The following is a 25641-nucleotide window of genomic DNA, read 5'->3' as shown; positions in this document are numbered from 1 at the left end:
AATCCAGGTGCAAGATACTGTCAGGGAAGCTTCAAAAAACCAGAATATCTTATCTACAAATAACCTCAAGTACTGCAGAAAATATGCTGGGGAATTGCTTCTGGTTATCAGGTAGTGTAAAGTCTGTTATCTGGCTGGCCTGGGTGGAGGTTCATAGCAGAATCTTCCAAAAGATGAACAGCGCTGTGAAAGAAGTCAGCATTTTTATGCTATATTTCTGTGCATGCTGAAAAGTTGGTTTCATTAAGACCTGCCTTCCAGCCACCAACTGTGGGTGACATCTAGCCAAAATAAAAGTGGCTAGGATTTGGGGTGAAAGGCACCAATAGGGTTAGCCCGGGACATTTGTCTCACCTCCCCCACTGCTCCCATTAGCTACACTGCAAAGTCCGGGGGCTCCAATAAGCCCTGGCAATGTCATAGACATATAATTTTGCTGACTGACAAATGACAAATGTGTCACGTTCCTCCAGGGGTTCATCTCATGCAATGGGCAATCTTCCTCCTCTGTAGGGGCACCACACCTGTGTCGCTGTTCCAGCATAATCCACTTAGCTCTGTCGAGAAATTCCACATTTAGTCCTGTAGCTTGGAGGATGTTTAGGTGGGCCTCAAATTGCTACACCTTCACTTTCAGCAAGGCAACCAGTTTATACTTGCTACAGGTGTACTGTTGCACGTTCTCCAGCAGGAAAACAGAGGTGTTTTTCAGGTCACTGCAGCAGCTCCCTCACCTTCCATGTCTCTTGGTCCTACACACTGTTTGAGAAAGTCTTCTGGGCTTCCCCTCAAACTCTCCCACTAAATGCCCTTGCAAATGTCCCTCTTTACAAGTCCTGGTTACTAGCTCCTGGTCACAAGCTCCCAGAAGCTGCAATCAGCTAAGTATAACTGCTGCTGGCTGGTAACATCCTCTAACAGATGAGAATTGGCAGAGGGCTTAAAAGGAATGGCCAAGGAGCTGTCGCTGCTGCTCCAAAACATCTACCACCTAATGTCACTTTGCCTAATGGTAGGGCTGGCCCTGGTCATAGAGGATGTCAAAAGAAACATCTCTTGGGTTATGCACAGCTGCAGGAAACTCAAGAATGATTCTGTATGTAGCCCAGCATACATGCCCAGCATTGCAAGGAATCTTGGGATGAAGCTGTCCAACTGCATAGTGCTTTACTGGCACACCTGAAATAAGATTGCGCAAGAGCCTGTTTGGGTTGCTTGTGCAATTGGGCCAGATGCGGATGCCAACCATTGTGGTGACATCCCTCTGCCATCATGGCAAGGGTGGGAAGCCTGCAGCCCTCCAGAGGTTGTTATTGGATTTCAACTCCTATCAGCCCCAGTCAGAGAAAGATGCCCACAAATGCCTTAGTGCCAAAGATAAATATTCACTCAGTTGATGCTGAAAGAAATTCAAAGTTAGGTTGGAAGTGAATGCAATTATTGGCTGTTAATTTTTGTTTGTTCTTGCTTGCATCTTTACTTAATTTTTTTAAAGTGCATGAATAGAACAGTGCAAACAACAAATTGCTTATCAATGCTAACAGATCCATTTCTAAGAAGGTATTTTCTGAATTACAAACAGAACGTGCAGACATTGGAAAGATTCAAGAAACACAAAGAAAAGCCCATCCAAGCATCTTCTGGAAGATTTAAAGCTAGGCAGGTCACTAGCCTTTTTTTACTTTGAGAGATATACAAAAGTATTGCAGTGTTGGCCAAATCGCACAGGTAGAAGTAAATCATTTTTCTGGCGAAATGTTTATTTTATCAACATAAAAATCTCAAAACATATATGAGTGCCTGCCTTTAGGTTTCTGCTGTTTGTATTGACTCATTATCCTGACCTTAGACCTCCTTGCTACAACCATCACAAAGTTCTGATACTTCCTCCTCAGAATGTAAGAGCTTTCGATGCTATTTCACTTCTGGTTAATCATGTGACTTGACGTCCTCTAGACTCCCACAGTTTTCATACCTGTGTCCAAGTTCATGTGCAATTGTGAATGCCAAAGGCAGGCCAGAGTCTTCATTGATGTTGCAGCTGCGATGAGGCTGGCACATTCCAGAGAGATGGGACAAGCCTAAGGTTTCGCATGGGCGATTCATGCCAGCACAGATGTCCTTCCTGAGAGCAAAGCAAAATACGTGAAATAAAAAGAACTTTGTAGCATGATCCTGTGCATGCTCAGTCTCAGAAGCAGAGATGGGTGAATCTGAATGTTTCAGTTCCTCATCTCTCCACTGTTCCATTCAGTTCTCCACATCGGTTTGTGAATATTTTTTAAAGCCCTCATAAAAACTCATCAACATTTTGTGCAACTTTTCCCTTAATGGATGCATTTGTCAGGCAATCTACCCTTCTATAATGCAATTGTCTATGTTATTTTCACTAACATATGCATTCTTACAAAGCGGGTGGCGCCGTGGGTTAAACCATAGAGCCTAGGGCTTGCCGATCAGAAGGTCAGAGGTTCGAATCCCCGCAACGGGGTGAGCTCCCGTTGCTCGGTCCCTGCTCCTGCCAACCTAGCAGTTCGAAAGCACGTCAAAGTGCAGGTAGATAAATAGGTACTGCTCTGGGGGGAAGGTAAACGGCATTCCGTGCGCTGCTCTGGTTCGCCAGAAGCAGCTTAGTCATGGTGGCCACATGACCCGGAAGCTGTATGCCGGCTCCCTCGGCCAATAAAGCGAGATGAGCGCCGCAACCCCAGAGTCGGTCACGACTGGACCTAATGGTCAAGGGTCCCTTTACCTTTACCTATGCATTACACACACTTTCCCCTAGCACAAGCATTTTGTACATGGTGCTTGACAGGAGAACTGCAATACAAAATCTGGAGAAGTGCAGACTTTGAAGAACGGTTATGCTCAGTTCTCATAATGTTTTAGAAATGCAAGCTGAACTGAATTCTTCCCCTGTCCCTGCTAGGAAGTAAGTTGCACCGTTTTCAGACCCTGAGAAGCAATAAACACTGACAAAGACTGCACAAGAAAGCTTATTACACATCCGAAGCAGAAATATTGTCTCATCCTAAGGGGAGCAGCAGATTCCCTTGTGCATTAAACAATCCCTTGTCCATTAAACAAATTGCAACAGAGCAAAGCCTGAAACCCCTCTCCCAATGTCCCTTAAACACACACACACACACACACACACACACACACACTTCTCTGCCACACTCTTTCCTTCCTTCCTGCAAGGCTAGAAAAGCACATAGATTGTTTCTGAGCATTCATCCTGATTTTTTTTTTGCACAAAGTTGACTATCGATTTGAATATTCATTCTGAGTTGTTTGCAGAGAGGTTATACCAAGCAATTATCCCACACTTTTCAGTGCGTTTTCCTGTCTCTTTGTGTTTGTGCAAGAGCGCCACATCAACTTTAACTGTGCAACCTGAATTTGCCAGTATGCGATCGAATCCCTCCCACGAAACTTCAACATAGATCAAGAGCTTTTGTTAGAATACACAAAGGGACATTTCCCCCTCAGTCCTGTCTGACTGTGACCCAGGAAAAGATGATTGCTTCCTTTTTACAACTCTTAAAACTATTTCCAGAGGCCAATAATGTGCTACAAAAGACCATCCTGTGTATATATGATAGCTGAGAAAGCGCAACACCCCCACTGATTGATGACATGAAGAAGGATGCTTTGCTTTTGCATGTTATTATCACTGAAATTGACTTTAGGTTTTATACCAAGCATATCAAGCTAGTTGGACAACTTCGCCATTCTTTTATTTATCATGCAACTTCCTATTTATCCATTCGCTTATCTAAAGCCTCAAACTCAAAAGCCTGAAGTTGACTTCTGGTTTCTTCCATGTCTGTTAAAGAATGATATAGAAAGCCATTTGTACACACAAATGAACCCAGAACATATAACTGAATGTATAACTGAGTATATTAAATATACAAATGAAACTAAAACGGCATGGGTGTTCACATATATTCAACATGCAATGAACAAACTCTAAACCAGGGACTCAGCTATAAAGCTGCAAATAAAATATTTTAAGTGTGTTTTAAGTGCAATATACAATGGGATACTAGGTAGTCAATGGTGAGCCTTATGGAAAATTCAAGGTATTTTTAAAAACGCTTTTTAAAAAAGCATTTTCAGAATGGTTTTTACATGTGTGTAGATTCCACCCAGGGTTTCCCAAACTTGGGTCTCCAGCAGTTTTTGGACTACAACTCCTATCATCCCTAGCTAGCAGGACCAGTGGTCAGGGATGATGGAAATTGTAGTCCAAAAGCTGCTGGAGACCCAAGTTTGGAAACATTGGGTGAGGAACCTCTATCATTCCAGATGTTGCTGGACTCCAACTTCCATCATTTCTGACCACTGGCTCTGCTGACTGGGGATGATGCCCAACAACATCTGGAATGATACAGGGTCCCCATCTCTGATTTAAACACACTTCCTCCTTCTCTTTCTGTGTTTGTTCAAGCTCCTTATGTTCCTCCTGCTAGTGCAGTATGTGGTCCAGTTTGATCTTTCTTTTAATTCTGAGCACTGCCACTTTTTACCGTAAATTGTGTTCAGATGCTGAATCAGAATTCTCTAAATGAGAAATGTGAGCAGCACAAGGCACTGTCTAAAAAGTAAAATTAAAACCCGGGCAAACAAGGTCACAGATTTCTGATCATTATGGCAGTATTCACAAGCATGAAATTATCGTTAACGAGTGCTGTTCTTGGGAAAGCGATGAAGGGCTTGCGATTTTTAGCAAGCAGACAATAGCGGTAAGGACCAAAAATATTTGCTTTTGTGTTTTGTTCTGTTTGGAAAGGGCTTTGTGTGTTTCCAAAAGTGTTTGTGCTTCATTCTGTTTAGTTTTGCTCATATAAATGCTTCTGAGTACGATTTAGCGTGATTAGCATTATGAGTAGCTTATTATATGAGCAGTTAATTACAGTGGCGTAGCGTGGGTTGTCAGCACCCGGGGCAAGGCAAGTAATTTGCGCCTCCCCCCCGCTGCACTGTCCCTCCCCCAGATAGTCCCTCGCTCTCTCTCCGCACCGCACCGCACCGCACCGCACGCCTGGCACCCTCCCCTCCACAGTGGGCGGCGACCCGGTGGCTCGGATCGGATTCGCACAGCCAGCACTGCAGTGAGAGAGAGTGAGTGAGCCAGGTAGGGGCAGAGAGCTGCGAGTGCAAGCGCCCCCCCCCCCAGATGTTGCGGCCGGTGCGGCCGGCCCCCCCTGCACCCCCCACGCTACGCCACTGGTTAATTAGAATAAATGGGAACGTTGGGGTTGAATGAAGGATCAGCATTGTGACTGTACTAGTCAGTGGCTTTAAAAGTGTGTGCTTAGATGGATATAAAGATGGATACCACAAAAGTCAAGGTTCGAGGACAGAAATCTGGCTGAGTCTGGAATAACCTTGTGAAGTGAAAGGATATGAAAGAGGGATTTATATCTAGATGTTAGGATAGAGATGATAAAGAAAACAGGAAAACACAATGAGAGACAAAGGAGGTGCTGTGGGATTGGTGGAAGTCAATGTCTTCTTGTTGTTGTTTTAGTGTTTATAATATTAACTTGTAAGATATGGATTTGGGTTTTTTTGTTTGGTTTTTTGTTGTTGCTTTCTTTAGTTTTCGAATGTTGATTTTTGTGTGTTGTGTATTGTTATTTTTCGATATCTTTCGTGTTGTTGTTGTTGTGTGGAAAATACTAATAAAATTTATAAGAAAGAAAGAAAGAAAGAAAGAAAGAAAGAAAGATGGATACCTTCATGGAAGGAAAGGCTATGAATGGCTAATAGCCATGGTGGCTACCTCCACTGTTCAAAGAAGTATGTCTCTAAATACCAGGGAATCACAAACGAAGAGAGCAATATTATGCTCAGGACATTTGGTTGCCTACTGCAAGAACAGGATGATGGGCTTTGGCCTGATCCAACAGTGTGTGGTGGTGTTTCTGGTTGTCCTGCAGCTGACCAGATTAGGCCATAGATTACGTTCTTAACACTTAGCTTATAGTTAACACTTATAGTGCTTTTGAGGGACATGGGTGGCACTGTGCACAGAGCCTAGGACTTGCTGATCAGAAGGTCAGCGGTTCGAATCCCCGCGGCGGGGTGAGCTCCCATTGCTTGGTCCCTGCTCCTGCCAACCTAGCAGTTCGAAAGCACATTAAAGTGCAAGTAGATAAATAGGTACCACTCCAGTGGGAAGGTAAACAGCGTTTCCGTGTGCTGCTCTGGTTCACCAGAAGTGGCTTAGTCATGCTGCCCACATGACCCGGAAGCTGTACGCCGGTTCCCTCTGCCAATAAAGCGAGATGAGTGCCGCAACCCCAGAGTTGGCCATGACTGGACCTAATGGTCAGGGGTCCCTATAGTGCTTTTGAGTGTTCAAAGCACTTCACATGCATTATCTTGCTGGGGTCCTAACAACAACCCTGTAAGATAGATCACTGCTTTTATTGGTGCTGACCTTTAAAGCCCTAAACGGCCCTCGACCCTGTATACCTGAAGGAGCGTTTCCACCTCCATCGTTCAGCCCAGACACTGAGACCCCTGTACCAAGGGCTGATATACAGCACCAGCACTACAAGAAATGAGGTTACAAGGAACCAGGCAGAGGGCCTTTTCGGTGATGGTGCCCACCCTGTGGAGCGCCCTCCCGTCAGATGTCAAGGAGAGAAGTAACTATACAACATTTAGAAGACACCTGAAGGCAGCCCTGTATAGGGAAGTTTGTAATATGTCTTGTATTATTAGGTTTTTGTATATGCTGGAAGCCGCCCAGAGTGACTGGGGAAACCCAGTCAGATGGGTGGGGTAAAAAAATAAAGTGAAATAAAATAAAATAAGGATGGCGGTAGGGTGAGGCTGAGGGAGAACAACTTGCAAAAGGTGAGTTCATAGCAGAGGCAAGATTTACTGGAGGGACCTTTCAGGAGTGAATATGGATCAACAAGATAACAACATAATCCCCCTTGACAGCATCCTAATCGATATGGCTAATTTGACTCCAACCCCCCCCCCCCCAACAAAACTCACTGCAACCAACCAGATGCAACCAACTAGGCTCCCCAATCTCTCGCACTGCCAATGAAAATAAATAAATGAACAGATAAAGAACCTATCCACATGATGCCGTCACAAAAAATCTCTGCATATGCACTATGCAAAAGAAGGAAATGTCTCTACCCCCCTTCTCTTCCCCTCACCTCCCCCACCACAACTTCACAATGCGTACGATAGCAGTGTCTCAAACCAGATGAAACTGACCTATAGAAAGGACTCTATGAACTGAAAACAGAGACACTACAGTGGTACCTCAGGTTACATACGCTTCAGGTTACATACGCTTCAGGTTACAGACTCCGCTAACCCAGAAATAGTGCTTCAGGTTAAGAACTTTGCTTCAGGGTGAGAACAGAAATCGTGCTCCGGCGGCGCAGCAGTAGCAGGAGGCCCCATTAGCTAAAGTGGTGCTTCAGGTTAAGAACAGTTTCAGGTTAAGAACAGACCTCCGGAACGAATTAAGTACTTAACCTGAGGTACCACTGTATGTCTACCTTTGTTAGGCATGAAAAACGGTTTTAAAAATGGGGGCTTTTTTCGATACACAGATGAGTCTCTTATTCATTATGTTGCACCAGCTTTCAGATTCAGGGTCCAATTAAGCAACAGGACACAGGGGCAGTTATATGAGGCGTTGCTAACTGTTGATGTCACTAGGCAAGAAAAGGCATCATTTGTGTTTACAACAAGCACCAAAATGTCTTGGATCAGCCTTATTAACTGTGGGCCTGAGGCAGTTAATTCCTTTCTACAGAAGGAATTATTTTTCCATGTAAAATGCCCCCACATCAATTTTGCACTCAAATTAGAACAGCCTATTTTCTCCCTCCAGTGTCGGAGGCAGTATGCTTCTGAATACCAGTTGCTGGAAAACACAGGAGAGGAGAGTCCTTCTTGCAGGCTTCTCAGAGGCACCTTCATGGAGAGCACGTTTTGCAGTGGGGGCTAACAAGACACCCAACTGTTTCGGGGGGGGGGGGGAAGAGTGTTGACCACCATTACAACTGGGCTCTTCTTGTTGTTGGGGAGATTTATATGTTGCCATTTTGTGATAGCCTATATATTCCTTATATATAGCCTATATATTCCCTATAGTAATAGTAAGCTTTGGAATTATGGTGCTGGAGGAGACTTTTGAGAGTCCCATGGACTTCAAGAAGATCAAAGCTATCCATTCTGAAGGAAATCAGCCCTGAGTGCTCACTGAAAGGACAGATCGTGAAGCTGAGGCTCCAATACTTTGGCCACCTCGTGAGAAGAGAAGACTCCCTGGAAAAGAACCTGATGTTGGGAAAGATGGAGGGCACAAGGAGAAGGGGACGACAGAGGACGAGATGGTTGGACAGTGTTCTCGAAGCTACCAGCATGAGTTTGACCAAACTGCGGGAGGCAGTGGAAGACAGGAGTGGCTGGCATGCTCTGGTCCATGGGGTCACGAAGAGTCAGACACGACTAAACGACTAAACAACAACAACGTATATTCCCTGCGCACAGTGTTGAGCTTCCTCTTTTCTCTGCGCGCATTGGATCACCCGCCCACCTTCCCTATATTCTAGGGTTGTTTGCTTTGACCTTGCTAGGCCTGTCATAGGGTCATCTGCTTTTGGGGCAGGGGCCCGGTAGGAATTTTGTCCATTTGGCTGATTGGCTGGTGCCAAAGTCACTGGGCCAGCCCAATATATTTTGTGGGCACACTTGCTAAACCCTGTCTTTGGTGCCTACCCCTTCTGCCCAAAGAATGAGACAGGAGACCAGAGTATGGGTTCAGATTGGCCACAACTTTATTGAGCTTCAGAAGTGGGAAACTTGGCACAGGCCTTGGCAGGTAAACCTCTCAGCCCATCTGGCTGAGGATATGCAGGCTGATGAGGTGCAGTGAGAGGGGGCTGCAAAGCACAAACATACACAGCATGCCCTTCCACTAACCTCAGCCCTGGAGTTTGACCCACATGCAGCCAATCTAGGGCCAGGGACTCCTGGTTTTTGCCCTTTAACAGGCCCGGCAAACGCCGCCGCTTGGGAAGCTTGGTCAAAAGGGTCAGCCTCTTTTCTTTGGGCCTAGCCCTACCTCCGGCCGGCCAGCCATTGTCCTCCCTGGCCGAGGGTGGGTCAAAGGCCAACCCAAGCAGGTGGGAGGCACCCGTCCAGGTGAGCCCCTGCTCGGTGCCGCAAACCCCGCCCACCTGTAGGGAAGGGAGGGAGGAAATTGTTGCCTGAGGGGAAGAACAGGATAGTGTCCTCCCATGACATGTGCAGAAGCCAACTGGGTAGACATCATCATCATCATCATCATCATTTATTTAAACCCCGCCCATCTGGCTGGGTTTCCTCTGCTGTAACTAAAAGCAACAGGCTAACAGCTTAGTGGTGAAGGAGATGCTTCATGGCACACACTGTTGTGTCCTCCACCATCTCACCACCACCCCAGCAACTACCACCTGAGGCAGATTCCTCACTCTACCTAATGATAGGACTGGCCTTTATTAACCCTTGACTCATCTAACTTCCAAGCCTCCAAAAATAATAATTCTACGGTGGGCATTTAAGCCTTGCTGAGAATCTTACCCTGTTACTGAAATTTATTTGGTCTCCTCTCTTACTGAAGTAATAAGAGTTTAAAGAACGAAATCGAACATGGTGTCTCTGGCACAGTATCCTCATACCTGGTAAGAAGGACGGCCACATCATGGTGCAGGGGGTTGGCATCAGTTTTGGGATTGATACTCTTTTGCCATTTACAAAAGCTGGCTAAGGTCTTGTCTGCGTGGTGAACTATTTTCAGCCCTTGCTAAAGAGAGGGAAATAAAAAATATATAATTATACTGCTAGAACACTAATAGCATCTACATTAATTATCAAGCTCAGTAAGGTCATTTAGATGTAACAAATGGTGCTTTTGCGTGAAGCGAGAGACGTAATTATGATAGCTGTTTACGGAGCCCAGAAAGTTGAGATAAAACTGTGTCATTTGGAAAAAGGATACCTCCCCCCAAAATACAAAAAGAGCAAAACAGCACATTAAGAGGCCTTCACAACTCTTTAAAAAAAATCACACACACCAGAAGAGCTTAAATAAGTTGTCAAACAAAAATGGTCCCCTTTGTTTTCTGTTTTGAAACAACCATTATCCCTAAATCAGAGAAAAATTGAAGCACAATTCTAGGGTTAAGAAAGATGCAGCATTCTTAGCAGCTACACAATCTTGCAGCACAATTTTTCAGAATGCCTTCCAACATGCTGAGAACAATGGTGGAACCAATTTGGAAACATTGTTCCCTAATCAATCCAAATCTTTCCTCTCCAGGGTGCAGCTCTGAGGAAAACAAACACATACATATTTTTAAGCTAAAACTCCAATAATCCCTGACCATTGGCTATGAGGCTAGGGCCAGTGGCGTAGCGTGGGGGGTGCAGGGGGGGCTGGCCGCACCGGGCGCAACATCTAGGGGTTAGGGTTAGGGGGCGCAAATCCACGGGTTAGGGGGCGCAAATCCACGGGTTAGGGGGTGCAAATTACTTGCCTTGCCCCGGGTGCTGACAACCCACGCTACGCCACTGGCTAGGGCTGATGGGATTTAGAGTCTAAAAACATCTGGAGGGCCTCAAGTTCTCAATCATGGAATAGGGAATCACCTTGAAAGTCATGTGAAAAGCATTTATTATTGTTATTATTATTATTAGTAGTAGTAGTAGTAGTATTACCTCATCATCATCACTGAAAGAGAAGCAGTTCACCACACTTAACACAATTACACAACATTTAAAATATATACATTTATAATTAAATTATCATCACCATTGACATCATGATCACTGATTTATTAATCACCTTCCAAACAACCATCTCAAGGCAATATACACTAAAAATATTTTTTAAAAACTCAAATACACAAAAGCAGCAACACAGTAGACACTCATGGTAAAGACCTATTTGTCCAGCTGTTGGAACATAGATAAGCAATAAAACACACAACAGAACAACTTTCCACAGCACTGGTGGCATCCCACAATGCTTGCATGTCCAGTGGCCTTCTAGAACACCAGTGCTGCCACTGAAGAAGCCTGTTTTTGTCTGGCTTCCTTCCCCTTCTCTGAAGTCTATTAAAAACTTTCTTCCTTAAGAAGAAAGTCAATGAAATGCATAATTGTTAAGTGGGGGGGGGGTGTCTTACCTCCTCTTCTTCTAGAAGAATCAATCGAACCAGCACAATATGAATTGCATTGCCAATGCTTGGATCATGGAACAAGCCAGACACCTGGGCAAAGCCAGACAATATAAAGTTTATTAATTCATTTTCTGCAGCAATATCCCCGCCCCCACTGCTCCAATGATGATGATGATCTATTTCCATAGCACCATCAGAGATATGTCTGGCACTGCACAGAGTAACAAAATATAGGTATTTGCCTATATATAGTATGATAACAGACTAGCTTTAAGGTCTTCTTGCTGGTGGTAATGAAGTCCAAAAAACTTGTGACCAGGTGCTTGAGGGACTGCCTCATTCCATACATACTTGTGGACAAGGGTTCGAAATTAGCAGGGCTCCAGGCACATTTCGCGCCTAAAGATGATCCATCTGCGAGGACATCATGAAGTCTGGGTGCCATTTTTTGCACCTGGTTCACACTCAAGGATTCCTGAAATGTATTTGCTTTGAAGCCTCGAAGTATATGTTAAGGATAGGCAATAAGTTAAGGAGTTTAACAATAAAGAGTGGAGTGTTTTGAAAACCAAAGTATGGTACCAATAATTTTTATTGTAAACACAAAATTAGACATGTATTAACGATTTCTTCTACAAATGTGATCTTGACAATGTGTCACTTATGTGAATTGCATATTAATGCATGCTTATCAAAATAATAAATAGAAAGTGTTGCCGCCCCCTCAGTGGCGACTGGACATTCTGTTTTGGCGCCCACAACCCAGGTCCCAGAAACCATTTGGCTCCTAGTTTTTCTACCCCAGTTTCTAACACTGCTTGTGGAAGGTACTGTGTTTTTTAGGAGAGGCGCTTTTGACCATTCCACATATTACTGAGGTCCACCCAGTGACCACTTGGATCAGACAAACATCCGTTAGACCATGCTAGGGGTTGTTCCCTTGTCCCAGATTTAGCCTTTGCAGAAGCTGGATGGAACAAACCTTTCCTGGCTCACCGCTGCCCCCAATGCCCTCTGGAATATTCGCCTACACTTGATTCAGTCAGAATTACAATAAATTCTGGAATCTACTGCAGAGGGCAGTGCAGCCGTATGAATAAGCGTTCTAGCATTATCCGTCTCAATGGCAGAAATCAAGGGGAAGCTTGCAGCAGGGTGTTCTCAATTGTTTAACCCAGACATGTGGAACCTGTGGTCCTCCTGGTATAGAATTATAGAATTGTAGAGTTGGAAGGGACCCTGAGGATAATCTTGTCCTATGCAGGAATATGCAGGTGTCCCATAGAGGCACCAAACCTGCAACCTTGGCGTTATCACCTCCAGCCATTTTCATTTTATAATGAATGATTTTAGAGTGTTGTTTGTGCTGTACTTTTGTACTGTTTTATTGTTGTTAGCCGCCCTGAGCCTGGCTTCAGCTGGGGAGGGCGGGATATAAATAAAATTTATTATTTATTATTTATTTAGTTATTATTATTATTATTATTATTATTATTATTATTATTAGCAACATGCTCTAACAGAGTCCAGTTCCCATCAGCCCCCAGACAGCATCCAGTGGTCAGGGATGATGAGGTCACAGGTTTCTCATCCCTGCTTTAATTGCTGACTTCATTTAAAAGATTTTTAATTTTTTAAGGCTGCTTTTTGCCCTCACAAGATAGCCTCCAACACACTAAAACACAATTCATACACAATCAAAATTGAAACCTATCAGAACGCCATTAATTATATTTGGAAGTGTCCCTGAGCAGATGAGCGCTGATTCTGCCTTATTCGTTTCTTTTATGACAAGGAAGTTCTAACCATGAGTTATGACATTTTGTTAGCATTCATGCATTGCATTGAAAAGGGATTAATTACTAAGGGCTCTCGGCTGTGTTCCTGTCAGAGCTAGTTCAGGCAATCTTCACTTCATGTGAGACAGGGATAGTCAAGGTCAAGTAATCCATTAGACAAGTGGGACATTTGGCCATTGAAGGAAAGTACCAGTGACAGGACACATTAACAGGGTTTTCACATCCTGCCCACCAACTTGCTCATAACTGGAGATAAAACAAGTTATCAGCCTGGCACTCTTATATCTGAACCAGGCCATAAATTGGGCTTCAATAATCTTGATCCTGTGATGCTTTGAAACCATATGCTCTACTGCTGAGCTATAGTCCCTTTCCCACAAAAAAGATATGGTGCCAGGAAGAAGGGAGATCATTCCACAGATTTGGGGGCGAGGCATTAGGGGGGGGAAACCCCTCTCCCTCCTGGCAATCCTCCAAATTTCCTTTAGAGGCAGCCCTTGAAGGACAGCCTCCCTCAATAACCTGAGGACATGGGTAAGTATACATATGGGAAGGAGCATTCTTTTAGCTCAGCTTTTCCCAACCTGATTGGGGCCCTGATGTTGGTTTCTGTGTGTTGCCACTGTGCAGTGCTCTTGGAGTCACAAGACTCTGTTTTGCTTTCCAGAGACATTCCAGATTGTTGGAAGTCTCATGGAAGACAGGAGACGGATGTGATATTACTGGTTTCCTGTTCCTTTGTTTTTCACTTGCTCTCTGCTCTCACAGAGAGAGGGTGTATTTCTTTTCTGTCTGTGTAGCTTAGTAATAAAACTCTTAGCATGTAGCTCATATTTCTCGTCCTTCTCTGTGCTGGATACTCTGCGTAATGGGGGAACGCGCTTGGAGCCTTATCAGAGGCTCAGGTCATTAATCATGTCGGAGCACTTGACCGGAGGAGTCGCTCGGTCGAACACTCATTGCCCCGGGAAGCCTGCCAGTCCCTAATTAATTGGCAATAAGGGTGGACTTTGAACTTATAGCCAAAAGCCTACCTTCCCCAGCTACAACTCCCACCATCCCTGACTGGGGATGATGGGAACTGGAGTCCAACAACATTGGGAACGTAACATTGGGGAATTCTGCTTTAGAGATATCATGGTCCCAAGCCATATAATGCTTTATTGTTAAAGCCAGCCCTTTGAGTTGGGTCCAGAAGCCAGCAAATGCAAGAAAGGATCAGGGCTATGTGCTCATTCTGTGTGGACCCAGTAAACACTTTCGCTTCCGCATTCTGTACATTACATACCATGTTTATGATAGTGAGGATATAGGATTCCACATTCTCACTTCCGTGGTATTCAATCATCTTGCTGTCTGCAACCACCAACGTCTCCACCCATCGTTCTTTGCTGACAGAACGGCGGGAGATGGCTCTCCCGGTCACCCGGTTCCTCTCCCATTTCTCCCTACGAAGCTCTTGCTGTTGGAAAAAGCTCAAAGTTTCTGAAAATGGAAGACAAAATGCATTGACCTTCTTTCCCATGTAGGCATACTGTTATGTTACAGAAAGAAATGGGAGCTCAAAACAATACATGGAGTACTTTCTGGGAATGCCTGGCATTTCAGAGCAGACACCTGGCATTTGTGTTTTAGAAAGGACTTTCAAAACGCTGGGGTATCTTCTCATCAACCAGGGATAGGGAATCTTTTGCCCTCCATATATTGTTGGACTCCAGTGCCCATCCATCCCACCCTGCTTGGCCAATCATCAGGGATGATGGGAGTTGTAGTCCAACAACATCTGGAGAGCTACAGGTTCTCCATCCCTACAATGAATATTTGAGCACAAAACCTGTCCCAAAACAGAAAAACACCAAAATATCATTCCAAAATGTGAAACTGAAGAGCAGTCTATCTATTCAGCATCTGCTGGAAACTTGGACAAGATTTCTGTCTTTTCTGTCTGAAAATGTACCAGGAACCATAGGTTGCCTCTAGATTCAATTTAAGAACTGCTCAAATTGTGGCTTGAGAGCTGGGAAACTGCATTGTCCCACAGGGAGCCCTTGCTGGAGCAATACCTGCTTTAGACAGTGATTGCTCCAGTTATTATCCTGTAAATTACAGTCTCCGGAAAGGCCTGTATATTCCCCCCCCCCAATTCTGAAATCACATGTTTAAAATAGCCTCTGTGGTTTTAATAGGGGCTTATTTTTAAAAACACACTTACCAACTTCATCCACAACATTTAGGTGTAATTGATAGCAATCATATTTTGCATTAGGAACAGCTTTGACTTAGCACGTATAAGCAGTAGAACAAAGAGTCCCTGTGATCAGTCATAATAAGATTTCTACTGGCAACTTGTAACCATGTAATGGTTTAATGATCTTTAATGTCAATTCTGCCCGATCAAATGTTTCATTTTGTACCCTTTTTTTCTCATTAGTGTTGCATATTCTTAAAAAGACATAACATCACATAATTTGCAAAGTAACTTAAATTGAATCTTTCATTCCAGAGACAATATAATCATGACGGTACTTCTGGAAAGCCACAGTAAGCCATGCTTTTTTCATAGAATCACAGAATTGGTGTGTGTCCATGTGTCTAATATGTCATCTAGTCTACCCTCTCAACTTGATACAGGAAACCCAGAGCTATATAATCCAAAACAAATAACTGTTTCCCACCACCTTGGCCCACACCAATAGCTAGTGTTTTGTGGTCACTCCACATCCTCAGTCCTAGGTATAGTGTGTGTGGCCTGTCTCTTTAAGATTAATGCCTGGTCTGCAATTGAAACTTCCCTCCCTGCTTTGGGCGCGGTTCCCTCTACAGCTGAGTGGGAGCTAGTTGGAACCTTAGTCTTGCCCACTGGCTGCTATGCTGAATTCTCGATCTGTTTTTCACAAATAGATACTACTACTGAAGCTTTCCTGCTTAGTATTATAACAGACCCATTGGAAGGTTTGGGAGTACCCTTCCCAAACCCAAGGGATGCAACACGGTGTCAGAAGTGGGCCTACAGTTTCAGTAAGCCAGAAGTATTTCTAACAGAAAGCCTGCAGCTGCTGCTGGAAGCTGCAAGATGAACACCTTCAAGCCTACTTCTGAGCTACACTAGTGTTGTAGAGGTTTTCTACCCTTTATCAGGCATTTTCTAAGATTTTTTTTTTTTTTTCCTATTTCTGCAAACCTTAGAATTCTCCCAAGGCTCCTTTTCAGAAAAGCACCTGGGGTTTCTTTTTTTCTTTTACTAAACAAAGGATGGTGTACTTCATGGAGGGAGCTGTAATCAGTAGCATTAGTTTTTTATGAACTTGCTTCCCATCAGAGAGGGAAAGTTTTGCATATCTGGAGACACATTATAGCCTACTGACAACTTTTTAAAAGCACAGGCTGTCTCCATTCAAAAATGAGAAGTACAGTGGTACTGTATATATATATATATGTGTGTGTGTATACAGTGGTACCTTGGGTTACATACGCTTCAGGTTACATACGCTTCAGGTTACAGACTCCGCTAACCCAGAAATAGTGCTTCAGGTTAAGAACTTTGCTTCAGGATGAGAACAGAAATTGTGCTCTGGCGGCAGCAGGAGGCCCCATTAGCTAAAGTGGTGCTTCAGGTTAAGAACAGTTTCAGGTTAAGAACGGACCTCCAGAACGAATTAAGTTCTTAACCCGAGGTACCACTGTACTTTATTCAGAGAGCCTTTGTCCCCCAGTTGGAAGAAGGGGAGAAAGAACTTTGTACTTGTTCCTTGGCAATTCAGCTAAAGTTATAAAATGTCTGAATTGGACAAGAGGGCCTTGGGGTCTCTTCCAATTAATTACACTGAGGCTGAGTCCAAATCACAGCTGACTCCACTGCTGGTGTTTGAAGCTGAGTACTCATGACATAAGGCACAATCTGTAGATATCCTCTAGCTTCTTCAGAAATTCTGTTGGATACTCTTTCCCTCAAACCAGCTTCCTTCTGATTTGAAAAAGGAAGTCACAGTCAAGCTGAGATGTATACATTTCAGGCAGCTGTTGCACATGCCACACACATGACACTTTCAGTGACTTGGCATTTGATGGCTGGGCGAACAAATCAAGTGATGGGCATCGGGTGAAGAGATCCTTGCCCATTGGTCTGCACAGCAATGTGAGAATAAGGGAGACGACCTCGCTTTGTTTCAAACCACTAATGTGAACATAAACACAGAACCACCTGTGAGACTGAGAGCAAAGCCGATTCTCCCAATTTCTGCTGCTCTTAGCCTACTGAAATTTACTCTCTTACACCCCATTAATCTCAGAACTGGGGCACTGGAATCTTGTGACTTAATGCAAAAGAACCCATGGAAGTTGCAGCCAGTGTGCTTTATTTTCAAAGCGACTTCTTGCTGACAGAGTCATCAGCAATGCCAAGAGGACAGGTCACGCTGTCATAGTAACTCATAAATAAATGCTTAATAATGAGCATCATTGACTGAGAAATGCAGGAGGTAAATAAACAGGCTTTTTTTTAAATAGAGTATGCAATAGTGTTTAACTTTTAATATTGTTTTAATAATTAAAAAAAACTGAGTGCTTTAACCTCACATTAAACTCCATCTAGCATAATTTTAGGGATGCTGGTGGCGCTGTGGGTAAAAGCCTCAGCGCCTAGGGCTTGCCGATCGAAAGGTCAGCGGTTCGAATCCCCGCGGCGGGGTGCGCTCCCGTTGTTTGGTCCCAGCGCCTGCCAACCTAGCAGTTCGAAAGCACTCTTGGGTGCAAGTAGATAAATAGGGACCGCTTACTAGCGGGAAGGTAAACGGCGTTTCCGTGTGCGGCTCTGGCTCGCCAGAGCAGCGATGTCACGCTGGCCACGTGACCTGGAAGTGTCTGCGGACAGCGCTGGCCCCCGGCCTCTTTGAGTGAGATGGGCGCACAACCCTAGAGTCTGTCAAGACTGGCCCGTACGGGCAGGGGTACCTTTACCTTTAACATAATTTTGTTCTATTTACTTCCCCAAAACCCTTTGTTAGGGAGGATGGCTATGTGTCTCATTTTACACAGGACTGTTCTCTATTTGGAAATAATTTAAACTGTCCAATGCCCAATTTAACACTAAATAACCCAACAACAGCATTTGGACAGGAAACTGAACTGGCACACAGCCCAACTTGTCACGGTCTTCCCCTCACTGTGGTGAAATGCATTCTATTTCTACATATACTATAGCAATCAATTTCTAAATTTGTATCTATACATTTAAATTGGCATATTCAAGTTTCATGCAAATTGGAGTCCTGTTTTCTTTTCTTCTTGAAGAATTTTATTTTGGAGGGGGGACACCGGAAAAGTGCCCACTGTATGTGAAGGGGTGAGGTTTAGTGACCCCATAGCTGGCCAGCCAAAACCATCACAGGGTCTCAGGACTCTGTGCTGCCCAGCCTCTATGTGACATCAGAAGAACATCAGAACAGCCTGCTAGATCAGGCCTAGGGTTCATCTAGTCCAGCATTTTGTTCTCACAGTTCCCAACCACATGCTTGTGTTAAGTTGTGGGTGAATATATCAGACGACACAGCGATTCTTCAAACAGCTCTTCTTTATTCACAGGCCAGGACAGAACTGAACTGAAGGGTTCAGCCAGCCTGCTTATATAGAGCTCCAGTACAACGTAACTGTAACAACTTTCTAAAACTATCCAATCACTGAACGTCACTTTCGACCCCTTATTTGCATAACTATCTACAGTATCCCCCTGCTGGCCCAGGGTGAGAACTTCAGTACATAACACTTGTGAGAAACCTGCAAATGGGATGTGAGTGCAAAGGCACTCTGCGCACCCGTGGCTCCCAGAAACTGGTATTCAGATGCACACTGCCTCTGACCGTAGGGGCAGAACATAGCCATGGTAGCTGTTGATAGCCTTGCCCTCCATGAATCTGTCTAACTCTCTTTTCAAGCCATCCAAGATGGCGGCCTTCACCGCCTCCTGGGAGAGTTTAACAATGCACAGTATGGGAAAGTACTTCTTTTTATCTGTCTGATTCTTCCAACATTCAGTTTGGATCAATGTCCACATAACTCTACCAGCCTTTCTCAACCTGTGGGTCCCCAGATGTTGTTGAACTACAACTCCCATCACCCCTGACTAGCAAGGCCAGAGCTCAGGGATGATGGGAGTTGTAGTCCAACAACATCTGGGGACCCACAGGGAGAAAAACTTCTATTGCCTTTCTCCATACCATGCATCATTTTTTATTGCCTCTCTTTATGTATCCTCTTCCTCAAATCAAATCAAATTTTTATTGTGGTCATAGACCAGCATAAGGGGGAGGGAAAACTATGTTGAACTATGAACTATGTTGAATTCCTTCCACTGTTACCTTATGCCGCCATTAGGTTACTGAGTCTTACTCCCAATCAGGTAGGCGCAGGACCGAAACTTAAATATCCTGAACAACTACCGCCAGCTGCTAAGAACTTCTGTGTTCCTGGCAAAATATTTTAAAAAATTTTTGGTCCATGATTGTCAAATCGTTTAGCCTGGAGCAGAGCCTCTGAAGCTCTTGGAAATACTACGTAGGAGGTATCCTGATGACTACAGCCTTTGGCTTCAGGGCTGGGATCATTTGCCAAATGCTAAATGTTAAACCTGGGGGTGTTTTTAAGTCTGCTGAAAGCTTCTAACACTCCAGACGGCCACCTCTTCCCCCACATGACCACCCATTTGCCATATTTTGCAGCAGGGGTCACCGGGAGTTATTTAGAATCCAAATCATTTTAACATATTGCCCAATGAGTCAGTGCTCCGAGATCAATTGTCTATAATGGTTTCCAACTGCCACATGGTTTTCCATACAGCGTAGAGCTGAACGGAGACTGTGTGGCCAAGGGCCAAATCTGAAAACACAAATTGCACATATCTCAGGGCTTATACAATGCGGGGAGCTGCGCATGTGGTAGCTATTGTATATAGGCATTGCAATTAAGCAGCCATCTGGTGATGAAGGGGAACTGTTCATATTCCTTTAATAATGAAGTTGATTTTTAAAAATAAAAATAAGGGCTCGCTAGTTTTATCTGCAAGGTGGCTGCCTTCAGGCCTGCGTGCGAACGCTCTTCCAAATTAGTTTTATGGCAGTGATTTCTACAGATTCCTGCCCCCCCCAAGCCTTTCCCCCTGGTTTATCACATTTAATAAATGAAGCTAAGTTAGTGTACTAAAGGGCTGGGGAACCTCAATGCATTCAGAACCTGAATTCAAGCCTCCGTGTGTCTGGTCTCTGCCTGGTCACACCCCTCCCCAGCCCTGTAGAGCTCCCCTCTTGAGTGCTTTTGACTGCCTTTATCATTGAACTCTGATAATGCTTCTTGCTTGCCCAGAGGGAGAATAGATAGGGAATGTGATACCCTCCTCCAACATTTCTGATGAAAATAGGGACATTCTATTCCATAACAAAGGGATGCAGGTGGCGCTGTGGGTTAAACCACAAAGCCTAGGACTTGCTGATAAGAAGGTCGGTGGTTCGAATCCCCGTGACGGGGTGAGCTCCCGTTGCTCGGTCCCTGCTCCTGCCAACCTAGCAGTTTGAAAGCACGTCAAAGTGCAAGTAGATAAATAGGTACCGCTCTGGTGGAAAGGTAAACGGCATTTCCGTGCGCTGCTCTGGTTCACCAGAAGTGGCTTAGTCATGCTGGCCACATGACCCGGAAGCTGTACGCCGGCTCCCTCGGCCAATAAAGCGAGATGAGCGCCGCAACCCCAGAGTCAGTCATGACTGGACCTAATGGTCAGGGGTCCCTTTACCCCTTTACCTTTATTCCATAACAACAATAGAAATAATTTTATTATTTAAACGCTGCCCATCTGACTGGGTTTTCCCAGCCACTCTGGGCAGCTTGCAACATATATAAAAACACAACAAAACATTAAAAATTAAAAAAAAATAACTTCACTATATACAGGGCTGCCTTCAGATGTCTTTCAAAGGTTGTATAGTTACTTATCTCCATAGGCCACATAACTCCATACTCTCCAACATTTCTCCGGTGAACATAGGGACGTCCTAAGGAAATAGGGACATTCCAGGATCAAAACAGAAACTGGGATGGCTTCTGTAAATCTGGGACTGTCCCTGGAAAATAGGGACACTGCGCTGTGTGTAGGAACTAGCCTACTATAGAAAGGTAAGAGCACAGCACTGTGTCAGCTGCCTTTTGTTAAGTGTCGTTTGTGTAGTTTGTCAAGGCTGCTGGGTGTTGTTAGGAAACCCTTAATAAACTATACTTCATATCCCAGGATTCTTTGGTGGAAGCCATGACTCTTAAAGTGGTATAAGAGTGCTTTCAAATTTATAATGCTGAAGTGACCAGATGTATCGGCAGGCTTCCGAGAACCCCCAAATTGTACAACGGTATGTCTAAACAAACAAATAAACAAATTGAGGAAGACAAAGGGGTCAGAGATTACTGACTGGCTATTGGGTTTGGGACGTGGGTGACGCTGTGGGTTAAACCATAGAGCCTAGGACTTGCCAATCAGAAGGTCGGCGGTTCAAATCCCCGCGACGGAGTGAGCTCCCATTCCTCGGTCCCTGCTCCTGCCAACCTAGCAGTTCAAAAGCACGTCAAAGCGCAAGTAGATAAATAGGTACCGCTCTGCCGGGAAGGTAAATGGTGTTTCCGTGCGCTGCTCTAGTTCGCCAGAAGCGGCTTAGTCATGCTGGCCACATGACCCAGAAACTGTACGCTGGCTCCCACGGCCAATAAAGCGAGATGAGCGCTGCAACCCCAGAATCGGCCACGACTGGACCTAATGATCAAGGGTTCCTTTACCTTTACTCAGTTTTGGGGGGGGGGGGAGGACATGGCAAACTAGGGGAAGGAAGGGATGGAGAGGTTGGGATCCCGCCCACACTGCAACATTTGGTGCCTTTTCTCCTTGTCCCATTGTAATCACAGCGTGCATGAATTTATCTCTGTGTAGCCTGACAAAATTGATGAGGCTTTTCATAGCTTGCAGTCCACTTCCTAAAACGCTTCCGTGGCTCCAAATCTGGGCTTCAAAACAAAGAAGCAAGCACACATACATACAAAACGGCAGCACTGCCATGTAGATACATTGCTGACAAAAGGCATTTGGGAAGGAAAACTCTTGAAGTGTTGAGCAGCCTAGTGTGGCAAACACAACACTAGGCAACTTCATAAGCGAACAGGGCATAGCTGTATTCAAGGCAGCCTCAGAGAGTGTGCAACCATCTCCTCTAAAACCTGAAACGTTATTCTGGAAACCAGTTTGGAAGAGAAAACCAGTGGGCAGAAGTACCCCTGTCTTGGGATACAACGCAACATATGGAACGAAGCTGAATCACTGGACTTTGGTGCAGAGATAACAACAGATGGGAGAGAGCGGTCACTGGCTCATTTCCCTCCCCCTTTTGGAACAGGATTCCGGAATGACTGTCTCTTCAGCTGCCACAGAAAAGAAGCCCTTTTTATAATATGAAAGGTAAAGGGACCCCTGACTGTTAAGTCCAGTTGTGTATGACTCTGGTGTTGTGGCGCTCATGTCGCTTCACTGGCCAAGAGAGCCGGCATTTGTCTGCAGACAGCATGTGGCCAGCATGACTAAGCCGCTTCTGCCAAACCAGAGCAGCGCACGGAAATGCGGTTTACCTTCCCACCTATTTATCTACTTGCACTTGACGTGCTTTTGAACTGCTAGATTGGCATGAGCTGGGACTGAACAACAGGAGCTCACCCTGTCATGGGGATTCGAACCGCTGACCTTCCAACTGGCAAGCCCTAGGCTCAGTGGTTTAGACCACAGTGCCACCTGCGTCCCAATTTGTAATGTACTCATTTACAAAAGTCATCCCTGCAGCTCTATGGATAACTTCAGCTCTATGGATAATTTCTTCAGGAGTTTACAGTTACCCTTGTGTAGCGGGGCATCCCATTGCTCTGGCTTCTGCTAGTGTGCAACTCCTTAGTTGAATCTGGCCTAATATTTTTAGTATCATAGTAGCAGAAGCACATTCCATTTTATTCCTGCATTCAGGTGGTACTGTAAGGGAGTTTAAAATGGAAAACGGCACCTGCTCAGACATTTATGATACACACATACACATGGTTTAGCAAACCTCTTATCTTTTGCTCTGATATATCAGGAACATAGGCACAGCTTTAAAGCATGGAATGGCCAGCGAGCAAGGTAAGATTGGAAGAATATATTGAAAGCAAAACACCACAAAGTTAAATATATATTTCATGCAGAGGGGACATTCAGCATGCTGTTCTTGCAGTGGCTACTACATGTCTACGGAAAGCCCAAAAGCAGAACCTAAGAACAACAGAACTCATGATTCTCAGCAACTGGAATTCAGAGACATATTGCCTCCAGTAAAGTAATGTATCTTTTAGGGAAGCGAAATGGTTATTTAACTAGCTTCTCCATTCCCCTCCTCCTGTGTTATTATGCAAACCATTCTGCAGAGTTCTTTTATATAAGCCAGCATGGTGTGATATAATAATAATGATTATTACGATCACTTACAAGCTGCCCTTCAGTATGAAAGTTCCAGGGTGCTGTACCATCAATCGTGCAATTATTATAAAAAGCTTAGAAAAAAGATAAAAGCACAGAAACAACAGCTATAAACCTAACAAAATCCAGCAGAGTGATACCATGAAACCAAAATTAAGTTCTAAAACCTGCAGAGAAATCTGAGGACATTGACAAGCTGGAATGTGTGCAGAGGAGGGCAACCAAAATGATCAAGGGTCTGGAAACCAAGCCTTATGAGGAACTGTTGAGGGAGGTGGGTATGTTTAGCCTGGAAAAGAGGACACCGAGAGGAGATAAGATAGCTATCTTCAAATAATCTCAAGGGTTGTCTCATGGAAGATGGAGCAAGCTTGTTTTCTCCTACTCCAGAGGCTAGGATCTGAACCAATGGATTCAGGAAGAACTTTCTGTCGGTAAGAGCTGTTAGACAATGGAACCCTCAGGAGGTTGTGGGTTCTCCTTCCTTGGAGGTTTTTAAGCAGAGGTTGGATGGCCAGTGTGGTATAGTGGTTAAGAGCAGTAGACTCGTAATCTGGTGAACCGGGTTCACTTCCCCGCTCCTCCACATGCAGCTGCGGGGTGACCTTTGGCTAGTCATACTTCTTTGAAGTCTCTCAGCCTCACTCACCTCACAGAGTGTTTGTTGTGGGGGAGGAAGGGAAAGGAGAATGTTAGCCGCTTTGAGACTCCTTCGGGTAGTGATAAAGCGGGATATCAAATCCATCTGTCATGGATGCTTGAGATTCCTGCATTGCACGTGGTTGGACTACAAAACTTTTGGAGGTCCCTTCCAACTCTATGATTCTTTGGAAGCACTCTTATACCACTTTAAGAGTCATGGCTTCCCCCAAAGAAGGCTGGGAACTGAAGTTTGTTAAGGGTTCTGACGTCACAAGTCCACAGTTCCCAGCACCTTGAACAAACTACAATTCCCAGCATTCTCCAGGGTAGTTAAAGTGGTATAAGAGTGGTTTGGATGTATGGTGTGGATGTGACAGGAGTTTGTGGCAAATCTTTCACTCACTGCAACAGGAGTAACAAGCAGTGTCTGTCACATCTGGCTGTCTTAAGTGTGTGAGCTTTGCAAAAACAACAACAACACCCACCCACACACCACAGAACGCTGTCTTATACAGAGACTTTTCTTTTGTCATTTTTCTGACTTTCAAACAGTAAGGGAGAAATGGTGGGGAAAGATAATACTTGCAAGGAAGAATAATTAAAGTCGTTTCAATATTGTTCCAGCGAAAGCTGAAATTGTATAGGGAGCTCATGTGCTTATTGTAACAATTTTCATGAAGATGACAGAGCTTCTGCGCAGCTAATCAAACTCGTAATCTTGCAAAGAAAACAGCAATGATGAAAATGCATCCCAAATGCCGGCACTCCTAATTTCCAACATGCTATCATCTTCTTAATTTCAAGGAACATTCTGCTTTCTTCTCACAATGTGATAATGAAGGTGGTGATGACTGAATGGAGTAGAAAAGACTGTGAACTGTACACTCATTAATTTCCCAGAGACCTGTAATCAGATTCCTTTTTAACGACTCACACAACACCTTCTCCCACTGCCTAGAGTGGGGGAGAAAAACCTTTGGGTTCCTTAGCTCGTTGCAGGCATGATTTGGATAGATTGAACATGTGCAGAGGGAACAGCATCATGGTAACAAACTCATACAATGTCTTTCTATGCCTGAAATGAACCCTTACACATACCAAACATTCAAATAAGAGATCACCACATCCCACACATCCATGCTACCTGAAAAAGCCAGCATTGCATGCCCACTGGTTTTGGGATCCCCCATCCCAGTAGTGATGTATGGAGGTGAGAGCTGGACCATAAAGAAGGCTGATTGCCGAAGAATTGATGCTTTTGAATTATGGTGCTGGAGGAGACTCTTGAGAGTCCCATGGACTGCAAGAAGATCAAACCTTTCCACTCTGAAGGAAATCAGCCCTGAGTGCTCACTGGAAGGACAGATCCTACAGCTGAGGCTTCAATACTGGAGGCCACCTCATGAGAAGAGAAGACTCCTGGAAAAGACCCTGATGTTGGGAAAGATGAAGGGCACAAGGAGAAGGG

General features: G+C 44.5%; 1 protein-coding gene across 1 annotated transcript in view; it reads right to left on the bottom strand.

Annotated features, from left to right (window-relative positions):
* ADAMTS12 (ADAM metallopeptidase with thrombospondin type 1 motif 12) overlaps positions 1-25641 on the bottom strand; it is a 120222-nt gene that overhangs the window by 48437 nt on the left and 46144 nt on the right. The window contains exons 4-7 of the mRNA XM_083402623.1: positions 14304-14500; positions 11223-11306; positions 9714-9838; positions 1976-2125 (exon numbers count right to left, since the gene is read on the bottom strand). Coding sequence (XP_083258749.1) covers positions 1976-2125; positions 9714-9838; positions 11223-11306; positions 14304-14500 — 556 coding nt within the window. The remainder of the gene's footprint in view (positions 1-1975; positions 2126-9713; positions 9839-11222; positions 11307-14303; positions 14501-25641) is intronic.

This window comes from Podarcis tiliguerta (assembly GCF_965153285.1).
Source record: "Podarcis tiliguerta genome assembly, chromosome: 11".
Classification (NCBI taxonomy): Eukaryota; Metazoa; Chordata; class Lepidosauria; order Squamata; family Lacertidae; genus Podarcis; species Podarcis tiliguerta.
This window is presented reverse-complemented; position numbering and strand designations above follow the sequence as displayed.